Source organism: Gadus morhua, chromosome 4 (genome assembly GCF_902167405.1).
Source record: "Gadus morhua chromosome 4, gadMor3.0, whole genome shotgun sequence".
NCBI classification, from domain to species: Eukaryota; Metazoa; Chordata; class Actinopteri; order Gadiformes; family Gadidae; genus Gadus; species Gadus morhua.
Genome location: NC_044051.1, coordinates 31,392,769 through 31,418,195, shown reverse-complemented (window position 1 = coordinate 31,418,195; position 25,427 = coordinate 31,392,769). Strand labels below are relative to the sequence as shown.

Below are 25,427 nucleotides of genomic sequence, written 5' to 3'. Positions count from 1 at the left end.
AAACGCTGTTTTCACTAGGTAAAGTAGGTAAAAACACAGGTGTAGCTCATGCCATAAATAATGGTTCAGTTTAATTAAGGTACAGCAGTGCACTTCTATAGACACAAGCAGTCATTTAAATATACATTGACTATGCTGATTCTGCGCAGACATAAATATAAACCAACCCAATGCTAAGAGTAACGGGAAGATACTTTATCCTTCAAATGACTCGCTGTGAAATGTGTTCACAGCGAGTGTCCAGAAAGTGTGTGTAGTGTTTCACATACAAAATAAAATGTTTTGTTTTTTCATTTGTATGTTTTGAAGTTCAGAGGGACACTGTATTGATGAATACTTTATGATGAATACATACTGTATAAATAAATAAAACATATTCTGTGTATATATTTGTGGCTCAGGGTCAATGCAAAACATGTGTTTTCAGGTCTGACTGCAGCCACGGTACTTTTTGGGCTCGTCAGGGCAATGCTCTTCTTCTATGTGCTGGTGAAGAGCACGGAGACCCTGCACAAACGCATGTTCGACACCATATTGCGAGCGCCCGTGCACTTCTTCGACGTGAACCCCATCGGTAGGAGAAGCAGAGTGTGTACCCCGCTGCTTACACCGCAGAAGTTTGTTATTATTGAAATCTGGATGGAGTGATTCATGTCAAGATGTAAATCCAAAATTTGTGATTGTTTTGTTTAATAAGGGAAAACTAATGTTGATTAAAATGAAATGGTTATATCTAAATATTGGTAAATATACATTTCCTAAAGTGTGTGTGTGTGTGTGTGTGTGTGTGTGTGTGTGTGTAAAAAGTGTATTTTTTTTACTTCATTCATACACATTGTGGCGACTCGAGGAATGTCTCTATTTACCAAACGCCCAGGTCTGTTCAAAGCCAACAAGAGGCATTTATTCAATGTATAACAGAAAAACCCGGGGGTCGGTGCCCAACGCGGGATAAACGGACATAGCAAATGGCTCCATGAGCCATGGAGAAGTCACTGCTAATTGTCTCTCCGGCCGGGCTGGTCTTGTTCCCGGAGAGGGAGGTTGCTCCCGTCTGGGCTGCTGTGCCGGCGGGGCGTTCCTCAGCGACGATTGTAGTCCTTGCGTGCGGCTCCCTCGGGAACACTTGGGAAAGGTCCGCTAGACCAACTTGTCGGCCTGCCCGTATCGGGTTCTGGAGGTTTCCTGGGTCTCTCGTGCTCCCAGTTCTCTCGTCTAAGAGAAACTTTCACGGCTCCGACTGGTGGATATCGGCGGTATACACCATCCACCACCTCTCCCTCGGGCCGCCTGGCCAGGGGGTTTGGGACCGGGGTTGCCACAACATGCTTCAGTGAATTGAAAGAAAAAATTAATCAATGAAGAAAAATAAACATGGCTGTAGGAATGATATTTATTCTGTGTGTTTGACGTTGGACATTTCTCAGAGAGTCTCGTCCTGACGTTGTTTTCTGCATTTGTTCTGTGTGGTTCAGGCAGGGTTCTGAACCGGTTCTCCAAGGACATCGGCCAGATGGACGTGTTGCTACCCATCACCTTTGTGGACGCCTGCCAGGTACTGTTCTCAAACATTGCCTTGTACACCTTGAGGTTATCGGCCCCTTGGTCATTGAAACCTGTAGGAATAATGTTATTAAATTATGTTGGTCAATTATTAGACTCTACGGCCCTTTTGAGCATATTTTTTTGGTGGATTTGGTGGAAGATGTTTAACCGATGCTGTTAATGTTATTTCTAGTGCACGCGCATGTAGTGCACCAATCAGAATCTAGTTTAACGTCACTTGTGGGATAAAGATACAGATGGAAAGATGAGGTTCAATGCAGTAAATGTTTTTTTCTGTGTTGTCTCGGGCAGGTCCTTCTGCTGACGATCGGTGTGATTGTGGTTTCGGCGATGGTCGTTCCCTGGATCTTAATCCTGGTCGTACCACTCCTCATAATCTTTTTGTTCCTCCGCCGCTACTTCCTGCAAACCTCCAGGGACATAAAGCGACTTGAGGGGACCAGTAAGTCTCCCCCATGCTTGCTTTGGCTCCATGTCTGTTAAAGCGAAGACCTTTGCAGTGGTCCATCATGTTTACCAGTCTATCTTGTCAAACATTAAGTTAAAACTAGAGCTGTGAAGCGATTAAAATATTTAATCATGATTAATCGCATTAATGTCATAGTTAACTCTAATTAATCGCGATTAATCGCAAATTATTTTTCTATGCTAAATATCCCTTGATTTTTTTTGTCCCATAATTCTTCTCATTTTAATTCTCTTATCAACATGGTGCATCGGCTTGCCTTGTGCAAATGATTTTTTTATTGATAACAACATTGGCATATACACTGATCAAAACAGGACGATACAAAAAAAGAGCCTATAGTGCAATTAAACGACTGCTTTGAACAAATGTCATTTGAACATAGCAGTCAGGCTACTGCTTCTTTGTTTTGAGCCAAAGAAAAAATATATATATTATTATTTTTTTTTTATAAAAGAATTGCGTTAATCGCGCGATAAAAAATTTAACGCCGTTAAATTTGGTTTGCGTTAACGCGGTTAATAACGCGTTTAACTGACAGCTCTAGTTAAAACCCAAATGTCTTGACGACCTAGTGCCACGTGGTTTACCATACAAGTATCACATGATATGATCTTCTAAAAGGGGGTTTACCTCCCTGCCCTATGTGAGGTCAACTTCCTGCTCCTTGTGCTCCTTCCTGCAGCTCGAAGTCCCGTGTTCTCCCACCTGTCCTCCTCGCTACATGGCCTGTGGACCATCAGGGCCTTCAGAGCCGAGCAGCGCTTCCAGAACGTCTTTGACGCCCACCAGGACCTGCACTCAGGTGCCCCGCCCCTTTTCTCTGATGCCATGGAATCACTGTACTAGAGCACGATTTTCTGCGATAGATGTGTATTGGACACATTGGAAATCAAACAAAAGCATCATGTGACTGTTTTAGGTCACGACCGAATTCTAAAATGAATTCTTACTTTTCTCTTGGCTGCCATTTAAACGTAGACAAATCAAGATCAAGATCAGATCAAATCGGCCTAAGTGAACCCCCGTGACTGATTTGGTGTGTTCTGTCTGCTATAATACGAAGTTTAACTTTTGCATTCAGTGACCTGGTACCTGTTCCTGACCTCTTCCCGTTGGTTCGCCTTGCGCCTGGACCTGTTGTGCGCCGTCTTTGTCATCATCCTCATATATGCCTGCGTGCTGCTCCGAGATAGTAAGAAAGCTCTGTTCGAAACACCTTCCTGTGTTCCAGGTTAAATTCCCCTTCTGCACTTCCATGGTTTTGGGTTCATATCCCTTCTCAACCAATAGGGTTCTGGGTTTAAGAAGATCCTTTTGGGATTGAGGTGCCTCAACACAAAAGCTATCAAAGCCCATCAAATGACTGGCCTGAGCTCTCTCAATGCATGTTTGTTGGTGGCATAACATGTCATGCTTTTGTTCCTCTGTTAGACCTAGGTGCAGGGGATGTGGGGCTGGCTTTGTCCTACGCAATCACCCTCATGGGGATGTTCCAGTGGGGAGTCCGGCAGTCAGCGGAAGTGGAGAACTTGGTAAGTCTGTGGGTAGATTCACTGCGGTTATTCTAAAGTCTGATGGCCAACAAGCTCATATCTGGGTTTACTTTCGAATCGTATTTGTTTCGACCAATCATTGTGCTGGTGGTTGGGATCTGCAAGCACGTTCAATGGTTTTTAAATCAATACCGTGTGGAATGGCCACTGAAGTGCTACATTCAAAGTCCCCCTTTGATACTTCATTCACTCACGCAATTTAGTTTTCTTAAAAAAAAAGAGGTAGATACTGACAAAAGAGGAAACAAGGCATAACTCCGCCCCTTTCAGTTTCTTTCCCAGGCTCTGTGCCGTCCCCCCTAGAAGTTCTGCTGTGACATACAAGGACTGGTGGATCCCAATTTATGGTGTGATCCAGATGCCTCGGACACCAGCCTTCAGAGTTGCAAGTGGGGAAATCTCCCAGCTTTATTGCGGCATTTCACGGAGGCACGCGTCCTTTTGGTCGGACACCCTTGAATTCTGAGAGCATACCGAGTTCAGTGATGACACTCTCAGCTAAAAAAAGCTGCGCCCGTGAAGAGATTTATTTTCTTTGAATTTGTATCATGCCATTTTAATGGTGATTTTTAAATGCTCTTACACACTTGATTACATTGCAACTTTATTCAGGTCCGGAATTTATGCATTGCAGGGTCTTGCTGTGTGTGCAATACAATGTAAAGTTGTGTTGTTTGTTTTCGAGCTGGTTTGCTGAAGAAGCTAATGTAGCTAACAATAAACAACGACTAGCCAATTTAGTGTCACAATCACAAAGATGAACCGGAACGCTATAAGTGCTCCCAGACCGGAAATGACGTCACAATTGCAACTCGGAAGGCTGGTATCCGAGGCATCTGGATCACACCATTAGTCTTTGGTCAACCAATGCGACGATGCGTTTGCGTTGTTGTCCTGTATTGTAAAGTTAATTTAGAGTGACCATCCAGGTGTATGATGGATTGTTCCAACTCAAGCCGACACTCCCTACTTGGGATGTCCATTTAAGTATACTGTATATAAAATTGGGGCCCTTTTTGAGTTTAAAACATAACTCTCTCTCTTAAGATGACCTCCGTGGAGCGAGTGATGGAGTACACAGAGCTGGAGAGCGAAGCACCATGGGAAACCGAGAAGCGTCCCCCGCTTGACTGGCCGAGCCAAGGCCTGGTAACCTTCGACGGGGTCAACTTCTCCTACAGCGCCGACGGGCCGGTGGTCCTCCGTAACATGAACGCCGCGTTCCTACCCAGGGAGAAGGTGGGACATCTTGGTTTGACTGCCGGCCACAACTCTGCAACATCCAGGGATGACCCGTTCTGATCTGTAGTGTGATTGGTTGTGCCCTCCGTGTGTCCTTCAGGTGGGCGTGGTGGGGAGAACTGGTGCTGGGAAGAGCTCCCTGGTGTCGGCCCTGTTCCGCCTGGCAGAACCCCAGGGGAAGATCTACGTGGACGGAATACTGACCTCTGAGCTCGGCCTCCACGACCTGCGCCAGAAGATGTCCATTATTCCTCAGGTACTCCTCCTGCTTCTGGGAGGAGACGGCTGGCTCATAACATGATTCTGGAGGGTCTGTTGCTGAGCTCTCCTCTGATTGGTTCCCCAGGATCCTGTGCTCTTCACTGACACCATGAGGAAGAACCTGGACCCTTTCAACCAGCACTCTGATGAAGAGCTCTGGAACTCTCTGCAGGAGGTCAGTAGCCCTTCTACCCTTCCTCACATACCAGTTACATTATAAACACACACACTGAAGGAAGTGTTTATGTGTTCTGTAGGAAGTGGTTCTATGTGTTGAGGGAATGGGTTCCGTGTGTTGAAGGAAGTGGTTCCGTGTGTTGGTTCTCTGTTTTCCCCGGGTGCAGGTTCATCTGAAGTCTGTGGTGGAGGAGCTTCCCGCCAAGATGGAGACGCTACTGGCCGAGTCGGGCTCCAACTTCAGCGTGGGCCAAAGGCAGCTGGTATGTCTGGCCAGAGCCATCCTGAGGAAGAACCGCATTCTCATCATCGATGAGGCCACGGCCCACGTCGACCCCAGGTACAAGTCTGCGCTTGTAGTAGAGTGTGTTTGACCACCGGGGGTGCTGCTGTTGCTCCACCTTAGTTTCTGTTGCTCTTCAAGTCTGAGTTTTGTATTTCGCCGTCCATAGGACGGACGAGCTGATCCAGAGGACGATCCGGGAAAAGTTCAGAGATTGCACGGTGCTCACCATCGCTCACAGGCTCAACACCATCATAGACAGCGACCGCATCATGGTGAGTGACCCTCTTCTCCTCTAGTAACCACACCATTCTACCCCTCCCTGCCACCTGGAGCCTTTACTAACTCCTACCCTCGCCTTCTCCTCTCCCTCAAAACACTGCTCCTCCTTCCTTCTTAACTCTGCCACCTTCCTCCCAACTGTATCTTTCAATTCCCTGTCCTCCTAGTTCCTCCTCACTTTCTTCACCCCTCCTCCAGCCTCTCCTTACACCTTCTCGTTCCTAACTACTCTTCCCAACCTAAGTCTACTGTGCTCCCAACCTAAGTCTGCTGAGCACCCATGCTGGCTCTTGACCAGTTACCATTAGTACTAACCGTGCGGTATGGTTGGAGCTTGCAATCCTGAGGACTTTTGATTGGTGAACCGCAAACTTCTTTGGAAATCTTTTGATCAGAGATAATCTAACTCAAGAATGCCTTGTGTCAAAAGTCCGAGCTGGGTCAACAGGAGGACAAAAAATAATGGCAGCTCTGCTTTAGTGTTCCTTACTTGTCGTTACGGAGCATCTTTTGACCTGAGAGGCCACTGTGTGTCCAGGTGCTCGACGCGGGGGAGATCCAGGCCTACGACGCGCCCTACACCCTCCTGCAAGACCCCGAGGGCATCTTCTATAAGATGGTGCAGCAGACCGGCCAGCAGGAGGCAGAGGACCTCTTGGCCTCCGCGAAGCAGGTGAGTGCTGCTGGTCCTCATTGAGACACTTATCAGACACTTCATCTCAAGACACCTGCAACTTAGGAAAATCCAAGCACACAATATAAAAAGTGCAATAACTTACCATATGTAAAGACACATTACCAACTTTATGAAAAAATTAACAAAGTAATGCCCTGAATACTAACTGTTTCGGACATACAAGATCTCTGCTCAACAGTAAGGATTGGACTTTAATGTATTTTTGCTAAGTTATAGTTGCCAAAGTGCTATATGCAGGACACACTGAGTGACATCTTGATCGGGCTTCATTGGGAATTTTGAGGTTGAGCTTTTTAGTTAAAAGACAGAAAAAAAGGACTCAGCTCTGTGCCTCACGAGTCTTCCTTCAATGTTATAATTGGCCTGGTAAATGCTACCGTAACAGTTAAAGGAAGGTGCTCCACACGCTGACGGCTAACGTCATTCTTTGCACATAAATTGTTCTGATGTTTTCATTGTACAAAGGAACATTTCAACATAAGGGCCAGTCAACGTGGCACTAGTAAAATTCAAATAACTTAATTTTTCCGTAAGGAATTATGTTTGCATGGTGCGACTACCGCGCATTAGGGCACTGAAACCGAGACAGACAACGTACAAGACAACAAACAAGCACACGAAAAAAGCAGCCTGTAGTGTCAAAATCTGATCTATAATATTATACAAGGTCTACTAAGAGGTTAAAAACCGACAAAAATAACTGCAGAGTTGAGTGCATATTGATGACAACAAGGGATTCCTTTTTACACTAGAGTGTAAAAGAAAGTAACGCTTACGTTTCAAAATCTTCCCCCCTCTTGCTCCCAGGCCTACGAGAACAAGAGTCAGCCCAGCAGCAAGTACGGCAGCACCACCAACGTCAACCTGGTGATCCACGAGACGCCCATGTAAAACCAATCAGCCAATCTCTGCCTTCATACAAGAGTGGCGGTGCTACACTATAACAGTGCTTGCGGTAATGACGGAAGAGTTGGGCTTTGAGAACATGCGGCTCTTCTAAGCCACAAGTGGAACCAGGATGTTCTCGGGTATGGGAGTTCTTTCAAACCAAGTGTTAATAGACACTGGTGTAAGAAATGAAACAAAAACCAACTACACAACCTCAAATTATTATTTACCAAGGTGTTGTTGTTACGCGAAATGGCTTCATAGCTGGCTGCTGCTTTGTTAAGTGCCTTTACCACGTTTCAAGATCAGTGAAAACTTTACTTTTCACTTAAATCTTTTCAAGGACAATTGTGTGTTTTCAGTGCCTGGCTATGGTTCTGATCTCAATCTCAGGTGAGGAAGATCTTTCATAATTTTTGGTTCAGGTTCCTAAAATAATCCTGGTGAATGTATTAAATGCTAAGCCATGTCACGGTCAACTAGAACAAGCTGTACCTACCCATAAATTGGGTGTAAATGCAAGTTTAACAGCACCTCCTGTTGGCCATGGTGTTGCCTGCATGTCCTTAGAGTTGGTGAAGCCTGTGTTGTCTTATTCTAAAGGCCTTTAAGCAAGCACAGCCAAAAAGTGAGATTTTCCAAGACACAATTATCGTACTACATGCATTTCTGCAATTTGAGTTTCCGTTTGGATTGTAATTCTTATTGTACTTTTAACAAAGAGATTGAGCGAGAGAGAGTTACCCTTGAATTCTCAACAATCTATATGTAAATGTTTTTCAGTAGCATTTTATTGTGATGTCAAGAGTTTCTTGAGAACTAAAATCCCTAATATTTAGTTCTTATTCTTGCATCAGGGAAAACAAAATATTTTTAAGTTTATGTAAATGGAAGTATGCTGAGACAAATGTTGAATGTAATTGAGTAATGCTCTGTTCACAACTGGTTGCAGTGTTGCCTTTCAATACATTTATTTCAATGGAAGATGGATGGATGACAGTAACGGATCCATTGGAAATCGGCGGATATGTTTGAAAACGTCAACACTATATTTGTGGTTGGGACTGAAATCGACCATAAAAGTCATCTAACACAATTTGTTGCTTGTTTTCCTTTACTAAATTATGGATTTTTACTTCTTGATGAATTAAGCCTCAAACCTGGACTATTATGACTGTAGCTATTTATTTAAGTATCGGACCTAGAAAGTTTCTCAAGAGAAAAAATACGCCCATCTGAGTCAATCCATCCAGGGTATTTTAAATCTTATAAATACTGTTCCACTTCTACAGGCAAAAGCAACTGTCTACAACTGCAAGGCCACTAGAGGCTACCTAATGAAAAAATGTACTCCCTAGTGAACAAACTACCATTGGCAAACGTTTATATAAGATCAAAATGTGTCCATCTCATGACAAAAATGACAAGGATTTAATTCTTATCAGCTATATATTTTTATAGATATGAAATTATATAAATATTAAATAGGTGAAGGCTGCGTGAAGCGCTAGTTATTCGTAATTTAAACAGATTTTCTGTGTAATTTTATTTTGTTTCTTTTTACCCTCTTAGTATAGGCCTACTTAGAGTTGGTCTCCTTGACTTCCTCTGGGCCCTGGGTGAAGATGTGACCCGCCAAAGGTGATATTTCGGACGTCGCGGAGCAATACAAAGTAAAAATATTAGCCTAGAAACCAAATGTAAAACCTAAACTGTTCTTGTTTCACCTAAATAACAAATACAATTGGAAACATGCTTGTTGAGCATCGGTTGTTTGTGTGGTTAGGATAGTTCCCTATGGAGACTCACATTTGTTGACACAACGGTCTCTCCTATTCGAACGTTTTTATAATTGAGAATAGACTCACTTAATGGAAAGGACACGCAGGATTTGACATACAATGGTGTGTCTACTTCTGACTCATCTTGTCCAACTTACCCAACTCTCAGTGAATCTTTTTGAGAACGAGTAGTCTGGTTTGAGGCTCCTGCATGCAGTGTTGACAGATTGGGCGGGACCGCCTAATTGGGCTACTTTTGATCATGTTAGGCAGGAAGAATGTGGGCGAGAACATACAATTTGGGCAGGTTTTGAATTATTACAATTATTTTTTACAAACAACAATCAATACCAATGGACAAGAGGTTGAGTTGACGTTTGGAGTCAACACAATAACATTAGTATTAAGGGGTGGGGGACGGGCGCCTGTCCAACAGTGGACTGTACATAGTTCTTCTCAGGTTGATATACTTTAAGTTCTTGAAAGTTTTACCTGAGTGTAAGCTAAAACTCGTGTACCAAAAATTGTGTGCGTGTGTGCGAGCAAATGGGTGAATGTGAGGCACTAATTGTAAAGTTCTTTGAGCAGTCGCAAGTAAGAAATGCTTACAGTCTAAATACACTCTAGCATTTACTATATCCTAGAAGTAAATACCCCAGGATATACAAAATGTGGTTTGCTCAAACTATTTGTTTTGCACTGAAATTAGTCATCAAATATTGTAATTTGGACGACTTTAAAAAACGCACGCACGCACGCGCGCACGCACGTAAACACGTGCAGTCCCAAACCTTCATCATAGCGATTGTCACTGCATAATCTATAAACAAACCAACAAACCAAAACCAAAAAATATAGAAAAATCTGATTGTTGTTTGATGTATCCATAAATAGAGGTGGCAGTTATGCATCCTGCCCCCCTTCTGAAGTCGAAATTGATTGAAATGCATTGAATTTCAATGTTCTTCTCTGTAGCTCGAAAAAGTCAGAGAAATGCTCCAATTCCAAATGCATGGGTTTATGGGTCCGTAGTGCTCTGTGCGTGCAAAAAAGCATACCTTCAACCAACTGTCAACAATACCAACATATGTGGCTGTGGAATTCACTCATGAAACAGGCAAGGTTTTAACTTTGACTGTAACATTAACTATATCCTTAACATATAAGGGAGTATAGAGACTGAAGGGGATTTTGTGGCTGTCATAAAGCAGGGGTGAGCAAGATAGAGAGAGTTTCCCAGATTTAGGGGTTGACTTAGTTAGTCGACCCCTTAGTTAGTTAAGCAAAAGAAGATTATCTCAGTGCACAGAAGATGTAGATGAGTAATACGTGTGGATGTCACTCAGAATGTAGTCCATACTTATTTCATTCATGTAAGAAAGATAATGCTTTTACTTCCTTTAAACCAGGGGTTCTCAAAGTTTTGACAGCTGAGGGCCAATTTAGGAACCCAAATTTGACTGAGGGGCGCCAAAGAAAAAATAAAACTGAAAAAAATTCAATTTGTAATAATTTTAATGACCAGGTTGCTCTCTCTACAAATCTACAATTACAAATAATTATACAATTATGTACTGGTCTGCATCCAGTCTAAACACATTTTAAAGGTCCCATGACATGAAAATCTCACTTTGTGAGGTTTTCTAACATAAATATGAGTTCCCCTAGCCTGCCTATGGTCCCCCAGTGGCTAAAACTTGCGTTTGGTGTAAAACGAGCACTAGCTGTTCTGCTCGCCTTTGAAAAAACGGAGGCTCAAGCGCGCTGATTTGGAATGTCTGTGCTCATGACGTCATGAGGAATCTCGGCTCCTCCCCTTACTCTGCCTGGCCCGCCCAGAGACGTTGGCCCGCCAATGAGACTCGACCGTGCGAGCGCCACATGTGTGTGTGTGAATACACACTGTAACGCAAGTGTTTCTTGTCGGTTCTTTGACGTGTCTTGTATTTCCACAACGAGACTGTCGTGGGGGTTATCTGAGCCATGTTTGAGAAGGAATTGGGGGAAAGGAACTTTGGTTTGACTCGCTGAAGTACATGAACTGCGACATGCCGCCGGTTGCCGCGAGGCACCATCGCCCGGCAGCGGGCAGCTGGCAGCAGGCAGCGCGCGGTTCAGTCGACTTCAGGTTGATGTGAAAGTGGAAGAACCAGAGACGTCGCAGAACCCGACAAAGTCGTTTGTGATTCATAATATCGTCTGGAGGCGCACACAATATATTATATGATATAGATATCTATGTATTATATGATATTATTTAGATATAGAGCTCCAGGACTGTAACGCAAGTGTTGTACACTTCCTTGTTATTTGGCGCATAACGCGTCGGACTCTCGTCTCTGGTATTTCTACAACGAGACTCGTATTGGGGGTTATCTCAGCCAAGGTTGAGAAGGAATTGGGGGGGAAAGAACTTTGGCTTCGACTCCCTCAAGTCAAGAACATGAACCACGACAAGGAGGAGAAAGGGATCTTTGCCGGGCACCTCCGCCTCCGGCGGTGGTCCCTCAGCGGGGCTCAAGCGGGAGACATTCGCCGCCAACAATCCCTTTCTCCTCCATGTCGTGGTTCATGTTCTTGAGGGAGTCAAAGCCAACGTTCCTTCCCCCCAATTCATTCTCAACTTTGGCTGAGATAACCCCCAATACGAGTCTCGTTGTAGAAATACCAGAGACGAGAGTCCGACGCGTTATGCGCCATCACACCAACAGCAGAACGGTTATCCAAATAACAAGGAAGTGTACAACACTTGCGTTACAGTCCTGGAGCTCTATATCTAAATAATATCATATAATACATAGATATCTATATCATATAACATTGTGTGCGCCTCCAGACGATATTATGTATCACAAACGACTTTGACGGGTTCTGCGACGTCTCTGGTTCTTCCACTTTCACATCAACCTGAAGTCGACTGAACTGCGCGCTGCCTGCTGCCGGCTGCCCGCTGCCGGGCGATGGTGCCTCGCGGCATGTCGCAGTTCATGTAGCCTACTTCAGCGAGTCAAACCAAAGTTCCTTTCCCCCAATTCCTTCTCAACCATGGCTCAGATAACCCCCACGACAGTCTCGTTGTGGAAATACAAGACACGTCAAAGAACCGACAAGAAACACTTGCGTTACAGTGTGTGTATTCACGTTGATGTGGACGTTGAAGAACCAGGAACGTCGGAATATCGGCTCACACAGCTTTTGGCCGTGATAATATGTATTATATGATATAGATATCTGTGTAGGCTATATGATAATATTTAGATATAGAGCTCCAGGACTCCCGTGTGTTCTAGAATATTTACAGAACACGGCTAAAGGCTGTGTGCGCCTCGCCATTGCGATACATCCACTGTAAACAGAGCGCATGGTACCGTCCCTGGCTGCAAGCTGCTCAGGGCCACACCCCCACCCTCCTCCTTGACACGCCCACCGAAACAGCGCATTTGGGGGAAGCTCAATGTGCGACTGGCTCGGAGTGGCTGTAACTCTGCACCACGGCTGAATTTCAGGAACGTCTTTGAATACTGTGTTAGTTGCCCACTAATACCTATATTAAAGAATACATAAAATAGCATGTCATGGGACCTTTAAATAACAAATTAGGCAAAACATGGCACAACTTCAGAAAACCTTAAGAAACATTGTAACTAACACACAATCCCTGGGGTTCTCTTCGAATTTGGGATATAACAGTCCTGTGTGCATTTCAGAAACTTATTTAGAACAGTCAGTCTCATTGTGCCTTCCTTTCTTGTCAGCATGGAGCTCCTTATTCAGGAGCAATTCCAGCTACCAAATCACCACAGGAACCCCCCCCCCCCCCCCCCCCCCCCCCCCCACACACACACACACACACACACACACACACACACACACACACACACACACACACACACACACACACACACACACACACACACACACACACACACACACACAGGGGGAGAAAGAGACTTTTAAAATAGAAGCTTACCAAACAAGTCATCATCATCACTAATATCTACGACCAGGTGCAGAGGAAGGTATTTTGAGTGGGGGTGCTGCGGTACTGTCTATAATATAAGATACAGTATTTACAATTTTACATGGGGGGAAAATATGCTTATATATACACAATATATAGGCTACGTGTTGCATATGGAAAATAAAAACTTGGACATAAACTTGAACACTCTCGGTCTCTCGCTCACTAGCGCTCGCTCACACACACAAAAAAATCGAATTGGCCAATATCGGTTGCAAACTAACACTTTTTTTTCGTATTAAATACGTCTACGTTAAGTATTCTGACTTGTACTTGACTATAATAAATCACCAGGTATACGCAATGTTGGAGTTCATTTGAATGCTTTATTCCTCTTGCCGTGCATGGTACAATCTTCAGGTTTCCGGTTCAATTGCATTTCATAATACAAGTCCTGCTTTCGGCAGTGCTAAACATAATTTTTTTAATTTCAGTTCCAAGCAGCTTAAATCCAGACAAATTGCCCCCAATTAATATTCCCTGACAGGGGAATATAAATTGGGGCAAATGGACTCGATTTAGGCTGCTAGGAACTGACGTGGGACGCTCGGAATCGGGTGGAAATAGGCGATTGCATGTATTTGTGACTGTGTGTGTGTGTGTCTGTGTGTGTGTATTCGGGACACCGGGAGAGAACCGCTTCTAAAACATTCCCCCAAAACCCACACACGATTTCCAACACGCAATCTAATCAGTTCTCTCCCCAAATTCCCCCCCACACACAGTTAATGAAAACACGTTCAAACGATGGTCTAACGTCCCTCCTTCTGGTAGCCATTGAGACCATCCCGTCACTGCAACTTCAGTCCATGGGCACCGGCGTCCCGGATACACACACTCACAAAAAGAGTAACAAATACATGAAATCGCCTAATTTTCACCCGATTCCGAGCGTCCCACGTCGGTTCCAAGCAGCTTAAATCCAGACCAATTGCCCCAATTAATATTCCCTGGCAGAGAGCGCGCACAAACAGTCCACACTCACTAAACTAATACCACAAACATGACAATGCCTAGTACACAGATTCTGCACGGCGGCAGCAATAACCAAAAAATGAATAAAAATGCATGGTCTTATCTATTTGAAGACTCCAAATGTAGACTTCCGTCTAAAAAATCTATAATTCTCTTTTGCGCCATTCTGTTCGTTCACGTTCTTCTTTATTCTTTAACAACTTCTGTGAACCCGCGAACCCCATATAGCAAGATCCCCATGCATGCCTGTTATAGCTAAAAACTAGCAAACACATTTTTCCCACGTCTATTTTCGTCCCCAAAGCCTAATTATTTTTTATATCGTTTTAATACATATATATTTAATATATAAAAATTAAGAACAACTTTTTTTTTTTTTTTCTTCCTGCAGCTAGGGGGTGCTGCAGCACCCTCAGCACCCCCCCTTCCCGCGCCACTGTCTACGACAGAGTATTAGGGCCACACGTGAAGAATTCTTTTTTTTGCCGTGACGAGATTAAAATCGACACGTCGACTTTAAAGTCAACATGACGACATTGAACTCGAAATGTCGAGAATAAAGTTGAAATGTCATGTCGACTTTAATCTCGACGTGTCGACTTTAAACTCGAAATGTCGAGAATAAAGTTGTAACATCATATCAACTTTAATCTCGACGTGTCCATTTTCCGTTCCTCTTTCAGCACGCAGACGCTCCGGGCATCCTCCCAAGCGTGCAGCGGATGACACAAAGTAGTCATCCACTGTAGTAGTACGGCATTGCCATCAGTGGTTGCATTGACGGTTTTAGTCGCTATATTGTTTGGATGGAGGCCTACACCACAAACAATGACCCCAGGGTTATTGGCGACTACTTCGTGTCATCCGCTGCACGCTTGGGAGGATGCCCGGAGCGTCTGCGTGCTGACAGAAGAACGGAAAATGGACACGTCAAGATTAAAGTCGATATGATGTTTAGTTTCAACTTTATTCTCGACATTTCGAGTTTAAAGTCGACGTGGCGATTTTAATCTTGTCATCGCAAAAATATTTGTTTTCTTCACGTGTGGCCCTAATACTCCGTCGTAAATATCTCATTACCTGTCAATAAGCTTGTCATTAAATCACACATTATTTGTTACTAGGTCAACATACCTTTTTTTATTGGCGTGGGATTTGTGGTGCTGTTTTCGGTTGGCCACGATTCCTCTGATGTCCGGCTCCATCTCCGTTGTTGCAATACGAAGGACATCGTGTAGATGGCCATCTGTAAACCTGGATCTCAGCTTGGATTTGTTGATGGCCATGGTGGAGAAGGTCTTCTCACAAATATATGTGCTCCCGAATAAAGAGACCATTCTGATGGCATGCTGGAGCAGTGCAGGGTATGTCGCTGGGGAAAGTGCTTTGTAGAACTCAATGAGATTCCTGTCACGATATGCTGCTCTGGCCTCGGAGCTCTCCTGTAGGTCGATGAGCTCAAACTGCATTTCTGCAGGCTCTTCCGCAGGGACACACGAGAAAGTATTTTGGAAGAGGTTGATTGACTTCTCGTGGTTTCTGAAGTCGGAGAAGCGGTGTTCGAATTCCTCTCTTAATCTTTTTAAGAGGTTTTGGTTGTGGTCTGAACGCAGGTGACGCAGAACGTGGCGCCCATCTGTGTCTTTCATCTACGAGCGCCTTGCAGGCGGGAAAATGGGTTAGAACTCCCTGTTTGAGCTGTCCCTGCAGCAGTTAAATCTTTCTCTGGAAAGCTTTGACGTTGTCAAATAGTGTGAAAATAAGCTTCCCATGGCCCTGCAGCTTCAAATTGAGATCGGACAAGTGTTCACATCAACAAGGAGCGCTAGGTCACAGAGCCATTTAGTGTCACTTAGCTGTGTAAAATCCTGTCCTTTTGACTCCATGAACTCTCTTATTTCCTTCAAGTTAAAAAAACTTGCTCCAAAAAAGTCTTGAATTGGCGGTGACTCAGACCTCTGGACTTCAGGAAATTAACTGCCTTCACAACAATCTCCATGACATGTTTCATTTCAAGCGTTTGAGCTGCGAGGGCTTCTTGGTGTATTATGCAGTGATATTTGATTAGTTTCTCCCCTCCGCTGTTGCCCACTTTCTCAGAGAGCAGAGACACGGCACCTGCCTTTCTTCCGACCATTGCCGGTGCTCCATCTGTTGTGACACCGACCATAGACGGCAGCTTCACATTGTATGCTTCGAGACTACGACACACAGCATCACAAATGTCGACTCCCCTTGTTCTGTCTTTGATACTCTCCAAACTAAGCAGTTCCTCGCCTATTTCAAAGTTCTCCGTGACCGTTCGGATGAAAATCAGCAATTGCACTGTATCGGAAATGTCTGTGCTTTCATCCAGTGCGATGGAAAAAGCTCCCTTTCCTAGTCCCTCCATACGTTGTCCCAGTTGCTCTTTGAGATTGTTTGCCAGATTTTCGATTCGTCGTGCGACTGTGTCATTCGACAAACTTATGTCACAGAGCTTTGCATTTTGCTCGGGGCATACAATGTCGGCCACTTTCAACATGCAGTCTCGCACAAATTCTCCGTCACTGAAGGGCTTGCTCCGGCGGGCTATTTCTTGAGCTACAACGTAACTAGCCTGTGTTACAGCTTCACTGGATTTGGTTAGATTTGTGAAAACTGACTGCTGTGCAGCGCTCCTATTTTAAGTTGTTCAAGCTTACCGGTGCGGTCCTCGCCGGTAAATTTTTCGTAGGTTTTATCCTTCCAACGGTTATTCATCTGCTCAATTGAGCGACTATAGCCCGCATCTGTACATTTTAATGCACGTCTTTTAAAAGGTCGCTATGTCGTACCTTTCTCTGGTCCATCCAAGAATTTCCAAGAGGACATTCGCCTCCTCGAAGGTCCAATTGCGAACTAATGCAGCTGCCATCTCTCTAAATTAAGAATTATTTTAATGTTCAGCCTGCAAAAGTACTAGTAGCCTACTCATTTACAGTTATCTCGGACGCGCGCGGACGCTACGATACGCGAACCCGTCATTAATAAACACCCGTTCCGCATATAAATCTATGCGGAACAGATGTGTCCATGTTAACGTGGCTACTATATCAAACATGCGCATATGAAGAGAGCACCGGTCCACACATGAATCTGTCAGCTTTGATTTGACATCCTGTGGTACTCTATTTGGATCTCGACGGACGAAACTTGTCAAGGTGTTTGTGTAGGTTTGGGGTTTAGCATACTTGTGATGCACCATGTTAGACGTACCCGTCTTGTGACTGTCATGAACATTATACGAGCCACATCCAATGTGTGTGCCCCGTGTGGTTTGACTCCCGGGTGACCTGGTTGACGCGCTGTGTTGATGTTTCCAGTACTTTGCAGGAACGTGAAGCAATGATTGATCCGTGCGATCGTCTCCGGTTTACAACCCGTTTATTTCCTCACCATGACACCTATTGCATGGGAATACGGAATACATTCATAGATCCTCAGTGACATAACAACAACTCGGTATTTCTTGCGGTCAAAAACCGTATGCCCTTCCGGGGTCAAACAACGGAGGTACCCCAAATGACGTCCCCTTTACACCTGTACCCGCAATACGGCAACACCACTCAGTGGTCAACACAGACATTACAACATAACTGAAAAACAGGAAAATGGCTCTTACAAACAAACAGCTTCGCAGCCTTTTCAAAAGACATAGCCTGCACTGGTGTCATCCTGATTCACCACTTCTGTTGTTATCCCATTTCTACCCCTTAAAAGTGTGGTCCTTGGATAGCTTCGTTTCAAGGGCTACGTAGCCTTTTGTCTTCGCCCTACCCCTTTGGCCCGGCCAGACTACACGATTTCAGCCCGATTTTGCCCCGATTCTTTCGTCGCAGACGAATTTGCGAATCGTACACGATTTTGAGGAGTCGGCGACGAGACGAGGTCTTGTAATGTGACATGCTTGCGATCTGCGATGTTTTCGTCTGCGACGTTCGAAAACCCCACGACGAAATGTTTGGCATGTCAGAATTTTTTGGGGAATCGCATGACGTATACACTGTTGACATGAGGGAACCACGCCCCCAGTTGCGTGAGGGAATCCCGCGAACAGCTGGAGCTCACGCGCAGTGTTTACCAACTGCCTTCACTGCACTACGCTGGAGTAACAACCGCAAAAATGAATTCGATCAAGAAGAATGCTAACAAAGAAAACGAGAGAAAATGGAGCAACACTATGGAGACAACCTTGGTGGAAATGTGGCAGCAACGTCCATGCATTTTCGACGTGTCCTCAAAGGACTTTCACGATAGGGTGAAAAGGGATAAAGCCTGGCGAGAAATAGCCGACACCCTTGACCTACCTGGTAAGTTTGGAGCCATCAGCTGTTGACGTGCTAATAGCTATCATAACCTATCATAAAACTCAAACTGGCCTGATTACCAAATGTTCAGCCAGATAAACTGTTATTGTTGCATATGGTTACAAATTGTTGGGTTAAAAGGCTATTGGAATGCCTGTAATTACACCTTGAATGGCATATATTCCCATTCGAAATAAATGCATCCTAACATTGAAATTTCATAAGAGCTTATCATCATAATTTATCAGAGTGTTCTGTTACCTGGAATGAAACCTTATTTTCTCTTAAAAATTGCAGTTTTAGAGATAACAACTAGAGCTGCGTCTCTGCGGACACAGTTTGGCAAACTGCTCCATCCCAAACCAAGTAGGAGTGGACAGAAGGATGTCACCCTGACCCCACGAGTCCACAACGGAAGTGGATCTGTCAGAGTATGGTTTTTTTGCGGGCACACATAGCGCATAGACCATCACAAACAACACTGAATGTAAGTACTACTTGGAAGTCTGTGTTTAAAAACGTTAACTTTATTTATTAACTTTCAGTTAATTCTCATTAATTAATACCTTCCCTGTCTTTTTTATGATTCTCTTCATTTTAGTTTGATGACAGTCAACAAGAGGCCACAGAAAGCAGTGAGGAAGAGACAGAGGCTGAGGGCCCCCCAGCTATTACCAACCCACCACCACCATTCCCACCTAGACCTCCACCTGTCCAGGAGTCCAGAGCCCAGAGAAAAAAACGAAAGCCTACAAGGGACGTGGAGATGGAGATGGAGAAGGAGAAGGTGGACATTCTTCGGAATGTCTCAACAACTTTGCTTGCCGCAGGCCAAGATGTGGAGGATATTTTTGGGAAGCAGGTGGCTTGTGAGCTTAAACATGTGCAGGACAGAACTATACGCTTGAGACTACGCCGAAACATAATGTTAATGCTCTATGATGCCCAGGAGAATGAGCAGAGAACAGCTAACCCTGCTCAAACTTCTTGGCCAGAGCAGAGCACAGGGCACACACCTCTGCAAACCCACCACTTCACCCACAACATGCCTCCACAGCACAGTACTATGGGCTACAATTATGACTAGTATCAAAGAGACATTATAGAACTCGCCAATTGTTATTTTAATTTATTTATTGCGTTTGTTAAATATTAGGTAAATTGTTTGTTCCTTTATTTATCGTGTTGCATCCCATTGGTTTACTGTCTAACTATCATAACACTGTTATAACGAACTGATAAATAATAGTATAGTAGTAGTAGTCGTATAAATATAGTATATAATAAATAGTATAAAGAAAATGACAATAAATATTTGTTAAATGTTGATTTTCTGTCTAACATAACACTGTTGTAACTAATAAATAGTAGTTTAGTAGTAGTAATAGCATTAATAAGTATAGTATATAATAAATAGTATAAACAAGATGATAATAAATACTCTGTAAATATTGGTTTACTGTCTAACTAACAACACTGTTGTAACTAACTAATAAATAGTATAATAGCGTAAATAAATAAATAGTGTATTATAAATAGTATAAACCAATTGATAATAAATAAATATCAATGCATAACATTTTCAAATCATATCCTCCTGTCAATCAACGGATCCTTCAGAGGATTGAAAATATGCCTTCAGCAGGTCACGCTGGTCTTTAGCAGTGGTTGTGGCATTCCGCGCCCTACTCAATGCCACAGAGTCAAGATCTCCACCTCTTCGCCATGTTCCGGCAATGACTCTGTGGTTCTCGTCCTCTCTGTCCACAAAGACTGGAGGCACGTAGGCCTCTGATTTTTCCCTCAGGAAATTGTGGAGGGCAAGGGCAGCAAGGGTGATGCAAGTTACCTTATCTGGTTCAATAGAAATATTTGTTAGGAACACACGTAATCTATTTGCCAATATGCCAAATGCATTTTCCACAGTTCGCCTTGCTCTACATAATCTATCATTGAAAATTCGCTGTCCATGATCAAGGTTTCTGTGGGGATAGGGCTTGATAAGGTCAGAACGGAGAGGGAAGGCTTCATCACCAACAAACATATAGGGCATGATTAAATCTGTATTGGGAAGTGGCTCAGGGCGGGGAAAATGTAACAGGTCTCTGTCCATGGCACTGCGGAGATCTGAGTGTCCAAACAGACTTGCGTCCGACATTCGGCCCTGAGTGCCAACACTTGCATAAATGAATTTGTAGTTGGCATCTACAACTGCCATTAGCACAATTGAGAACCTGCCTTTGTAATTATAAAACGAACTTCCTGAATTAGCAGGGGGCTGAATGTAGATGTGTTTCCCATCAATTGCACCTAAGCAATGAGGAAATTGGCATTTGTCTTCGAATCCGCTCGCTATCTCTCGCCACTCTGACTCAGTTGTTGGTGTCTGAAAAATAGACAAGAATAAACAAATACAGAAATACTTGATTAGATCAGAAATATATCTAGCCAGAGGCAAATATCATTTATTAATTTATTAACTTATGAAATACCCTATTAGGGTATTTACGACAAATATTTTAGGCTACATAGTAGATGGAGGATGTTATATATGTCATTTTATAAATGTCCTGTAGTTGGCAGTACTGTCTAAATACATCATAATGATAAACATCTCCCTAGTGGTAGGCTAATAGTAGGATCTGTAATGCTCATGGAAATGATATCATCACAATAAGGTTTGTTGTGATGTCAAACAAAGAAAGGATATTACAATACCTTCATGTGATCTTCCTTCAAAACATTGTACAATGCTTGGCAGGTCTCCATTACAATCAAGCCAACAGTAGACCTGCCAATCCTGTACTGGAAGCTCAGTGACCTGAAAGACTCACCTAAGAAGGCAAACAGGTTACGTGTGTAAATAATAAGATTTAATAATACATCATTCTGTTCAAAATCATTCAATTTAGGCCTACCAGTTGCAAGGAATCTGAGGGTTAAGGACAATCTCTGTCGGGCACTGATGGCCTTTCTCATTTTTGTGTCCGTCTTTTTGATGAGAGGCTCAACTTTCCCCAGAAGGAGTTGAAAGTCCTCGACGCTCATCCTCAGGAACTCACGGAACCCTTTCCTATCAGTCTCCTGCATTATAAAAAAAAAAAACTTTCATTACTGCATGTACTGCAAGTGTTGTTTTGGGGTACAAGTAGACCTACAGAGAAAACGAAATGTGGTTGGTTTCTAAATGGTAGTGCAAAATAGCGGTTAAGGTGCGGTTTGAACGTGATTGGCATATAGTGCAATTTAAGTACAGTATAGTTAATTAATAGGGTGGGATAGTGCAGGGGTAATTAAAACAAAACAAAGTAAAGTAACGAGGTATGAGAAAATAAGATGGATATAACGGGTAAGAGCAACATAGATGGACAGTACGGTAAGTAGGCTATTAAAAGTTTGATAATATAATATGAGTGTTGGCAGTTGACACAGTCTTCACGAGCGTACATTTCATGAGCATACGATAACGTCAATTATTATGTAAATGAAACATTACCTCCAGTTCGGTAAGTAGCACCGACATCCCGAGCTCTCCTCTTCTTGCAACCCAAGAACGAGTCCACAATCTTTTCTTCTTTTTCGTCTCTGTGTGAAGAGGACCGCCAGCATAATGCCTAGTGCTAGGTATTCGGGATCCATCGTTGACGCTTCGTTGCCAGGCTACGTTGTTGCTGCGTCTACTTTGTATAGTTCATGTCACGCGCAACGCAACTACTGTGCCGCATTGAGCAGATATAAACAAACGTGCAAACGTGAATGATACAAAGTAGAGAGCATCGCACCGCCGAATCTTGTTGTGTGGCCAGTCTTACTACGAGACAAGCCCCGATTTCCTGGCTCTGAGATCATATAGTAATAATAATAATAATAATAATAATAATAATAATAATAATAATAATAAATAAAATTTATATAGCGCTTAATATGGTACTCATATCTTTTTTTCTTGAATCTTTGGTCTGAACTGGGCTTTAAAGAGTAGCCTACCATACGCTTAAAGTGTGACATGTTAAATCGTGGAGGAATGTCTGAGAATCTTGTAGTGTGGCCAGTCTTACGACGAGACAAGCCCCGATTTCCTGACTCTGCGATCGTATAGTGTGACATGGTAAATCGTGGAGGAATGTCTGATAATCGTGTAGTCTGAACCGGCCATAAAGGGAGGGCTTCGAGGAAAATCCGGCCGAAAATGCGTTTTTACTAGTTGTTATCATTCGGACTCATGCTGTAAAGTTGACTGTATATTCGGCTCGAAGTCATACACGGACAATGCGATCTCTGAGCTCGATATAAAACATGACATAACGGTAAATAACCGTTGAATAGGCCTACATGCAAGATTTTGGCGCTCTCTAGTGGCCAACCGAAATCGCCAAATAAACAAACAGCAGCGATGGCTCAAGCGAAGGACGCGCACAAATGTAAGTATTTTCAGCACTTTTTTAATTACTGCAGACTGGTGTAATAATATTATAATAATATTTTCGAGCGGTTTTTAATTGTGAAGTTAGTTTTGAATCACTAGTCAAGTTTGTTTTGATTCACTAGTCAAGTTTGTTTTGATTCACTAGTCAAGTTTGTTTTGAATCACTAGAAGCCGATGCTAATGTGTTCCGCTATCGCCATTTGTTGAGATGTTGAGATATCAGATAACCCTTGACATGACATGTTAAGGTTTCAAGTAAAATTTGTGTGCATTGGATTTGCTTAGGCCTACTAGTACTATTCCTTGGTTGATTATACCGGCGCACTGCTTTGATATCGGTAAAGCTGCCACCTAGGCTACGTCACTCGCCTGTCAAACTGAAGATTTCCTTTCCACTTTTACCTCAGGGACACACAGGAGACCAGACGGCTCATTAATTTCACATATGTTCCCTATGGCATGCCTTTTGTTTCCCTGGGGAGTGGTTTGGCGTTGCACCTGTGTCTAGCGTCAGTGAGCGCTGATGCACGGAGCTGGTGAGTTGCGTTTGTGTCTCTCTCCGTTAGATTTTTATGTTAACCCCTTGTTTGTTGCCCTTGAACGGTTGAGGTGGTTCACACTGCTTTGCGACGTGCTTTTAGGCAAGCGGGAGAAACTCTCTGGTGCGTAGACAATTTCATTGAACTGTTGGAAGGGTGGATTTTTTAACTCGTAAACTAGCTTGAGCCGGTGGTAGCTTAGTTTTTTCCCGCCTTGATAGTTCAAATGCAGTTGTGTGATCCGGTATGTGTGGTCAATTGTTTGCTTCCTTTGTTTTGTAGAGTGGAGAGAGAGATCCCGGATTGTGTGTGACGCCCGTGTTGTTTTGTCTCCTTTTGAAATAATGAACCTCCATTACTCGACTCCTGTCTTCATCATCCCGAAGGCCCGCTCTATCACAGCGCGCCTTGGATTGGCGGTAATTAAAGCGCTGCTGCACCCGCCCAATCACCGGCTCTTTATAGGGAGTCAACAGACATACGGGCGTCTGGGGGCAGGGGTACCCACCATCACCTAAAAGCATGTAACCCGGCGGTGGATACCTGGCAGTCAAATAAAAATAACTGTTTTTCATTACCCTTGTCCTTTGTTTCTTGGACGGAATGTAACTGATGTTACGTATTTTAAGAATCTAAGCTACCCGCACATAGACCCAATGAAACAGGACCAAACATATAAGCCGTAAATACTATACATAGCCACAAGGGGAGCAAGACCTTATTGGAGGCTGCTCCAGCCACAGATAGCAGATACGAAGAAGCCGAAGCCAGTACGGCACCCCGGCCACGCCCACTAGGCCACGCCCACTTGACGGTCTCTACCTGAGGACAAGGGGTGGAGTTGGCCAGAGATTTTCAGCGACACCCGCGAAGGGTCACGGGCCTCTGCCCGTGGCCCATAGGAGCCGAGAGTTCAATAGGTAGACGGCGCAGCAAGCCACCCGGGCCTTAGCCCGGGGGGCTTGAAGTAGATCACGGTATTTTCCTCTCACTCGCGTTAGAAACAATTCCCTCCGTATAGCTTCACTTACGATGCCGAAACATGCCGACTTTATAATAAATGAAGTGAGTTAAAGGACAACTTTGGACAACTTTCTTCGAGAATATGCAATACTGACAATTTCGTTGCTCTGTAACGTGCAATGACAACAAATAAAATCCTATCCTATCCTATGGCAATGTTTTGATATGTTGAGGGGAGTGTCTTATGTCTGCATTTATTTGAAAGAGCATATGCACAGAAAAGCAGACGGACGGAGTTACAATGGAGATCCTGCGAGTTTTTAAAGCCATGTGACGCGTCACATCACATAGGGAAGTTAACGCCAGCATTTCTGACGTTTTTATCCACTAATTCATTATGTTATGTGAGGCAACGCAACGTATGCTTGATCTGAAACATGCCTACTCGTGGCCTCTGTTGACATAGCAGTCAGCTGTCCGCAGTCAGCGACGATGAAGCCACGTAATGGAGGGGCGTCCCATTTCTTAGGGGAACGTTTTACCCCTCTGTATTGAGGGGCAAGGGGAAGGGGTAAGGGGGAGGGGGAATGGGGTAAGGGCTAGAAATGGGATTGGGCCTTAAAATGTGCTATATAAATAAACTTGACTTGACTTCATCAAAGTTATTCCATCCCGACAGCACTTTTCTCACCTTCTTTTTCCTTGGTTTTTAGTACTTCCTTTCTGAGTCTTTGACGTAGGCTACTACCTTCGCCTGCACTGCCATCTCCGAAGCAATAGTCAATAGATTAAGGCTGCATCCCATTTCTACCCCTTACCCCTCCCCCTTGTTTTGAAGGGGTAAGGGTGTCCCAATTCTCATTTGGGTTAAGGGGTAGGGCGAAGACAAAAGGCTACGTAGCCCTTGAAACAAAGCTATCCAAGGACTACACTTTAAAGGGAGGGCTTTGAGGAAAATCCGGCCGAAAATGCATTT

At 43.8% G+C, this 25,427-nt stretch overlaps 2 protein-coding genes across 3 annotated transcripts in view; one reads left to right on the top strand and one right to left on the bottom strand.

Moving 5' to 3' along the window:
• The window catches only part of LOC115542108 (multidrug resistance-associated protein 4-like), a 40,222-nt gene extending 31,708 nt beyond the window's left edge, over positions 1-8,514 (top strand). For both annotated transcript variants that reach the window (XM_030354234.1, XM_030354235.1), the window contains 13 exons: positions 428-574; positions 1,476-1,555; positions 1,858-2,008; positions 2,718-2,837; positions 3,117-3,227; positions 3,467-3,567; positions 4,636-4,827; positions 4,931-5,086; positions 5,177-5,266; positions 5,436-5,608; positions 5,721-5,826; positions 6,372-6,506; positions 7,338-8,514. In XM_030354234.1, the coding sequence (XP_030210094.1) occupies positions 428-574; positions 1,476-1,555; positions 1,858-2,008; positions 2,718-2,837; positions 3,117-3,227; positions 3,467-3,567; positions 4,636-4,827; positions 4,931-5,086; positions 5,177-5,266; positions 5,436-5,608; positions 5,721-5,826; positions 6,372-6,506; positions 7,338-7,421 (1,646 nt within the window). In that variant the 3' untranslated portion in view covers positions 7,422-8,514. The remainder of the gene's footprint in view (positions 1-427; positions 575-1,475; positions 1,556-1,857; positions 2,009-2,717; positions 2,838-3,116; positions 3,228-3,466; positions 3,568-4,635; positions 4,828-4,930; positions 5,087-5,176; positions 5,267-5,435; positions 5,609-5,720; positions 5,827-6,371; positions 6,507-7,337) is intronic.
• Positions 8,515-19,921: 11,407 nt separating this feature from the next.
• LOC115542110 (protein ANTAGONIST OF LIKE HETEROCHROMATIN PROTEIN 1-like) lies at positions 19,922-22,328 on the bottom strand. The gene is made up of 4 exons (XM_030354236.1): positions 22,020-22,328; positions 21,442-21,607; positions 21,242-21,357; positions 19,922-20,909 (listed from the first exon to the last, which is right to left on the bottom strand). Exons 1-4 carry the CDS (start codon positions 22,044-22,046, stop codon positions 20,124-20,126), a joined length of 1,095 nt encoding a protein of 364 aa, XP_030210096.1. The 5' UTR covers positions 22,047-22,328; the 3' UTR covers positions 19,922-20,123.
• Between the last annotated feature and the right edge of the window lie 3,099 nt (positions 22,329-25,427).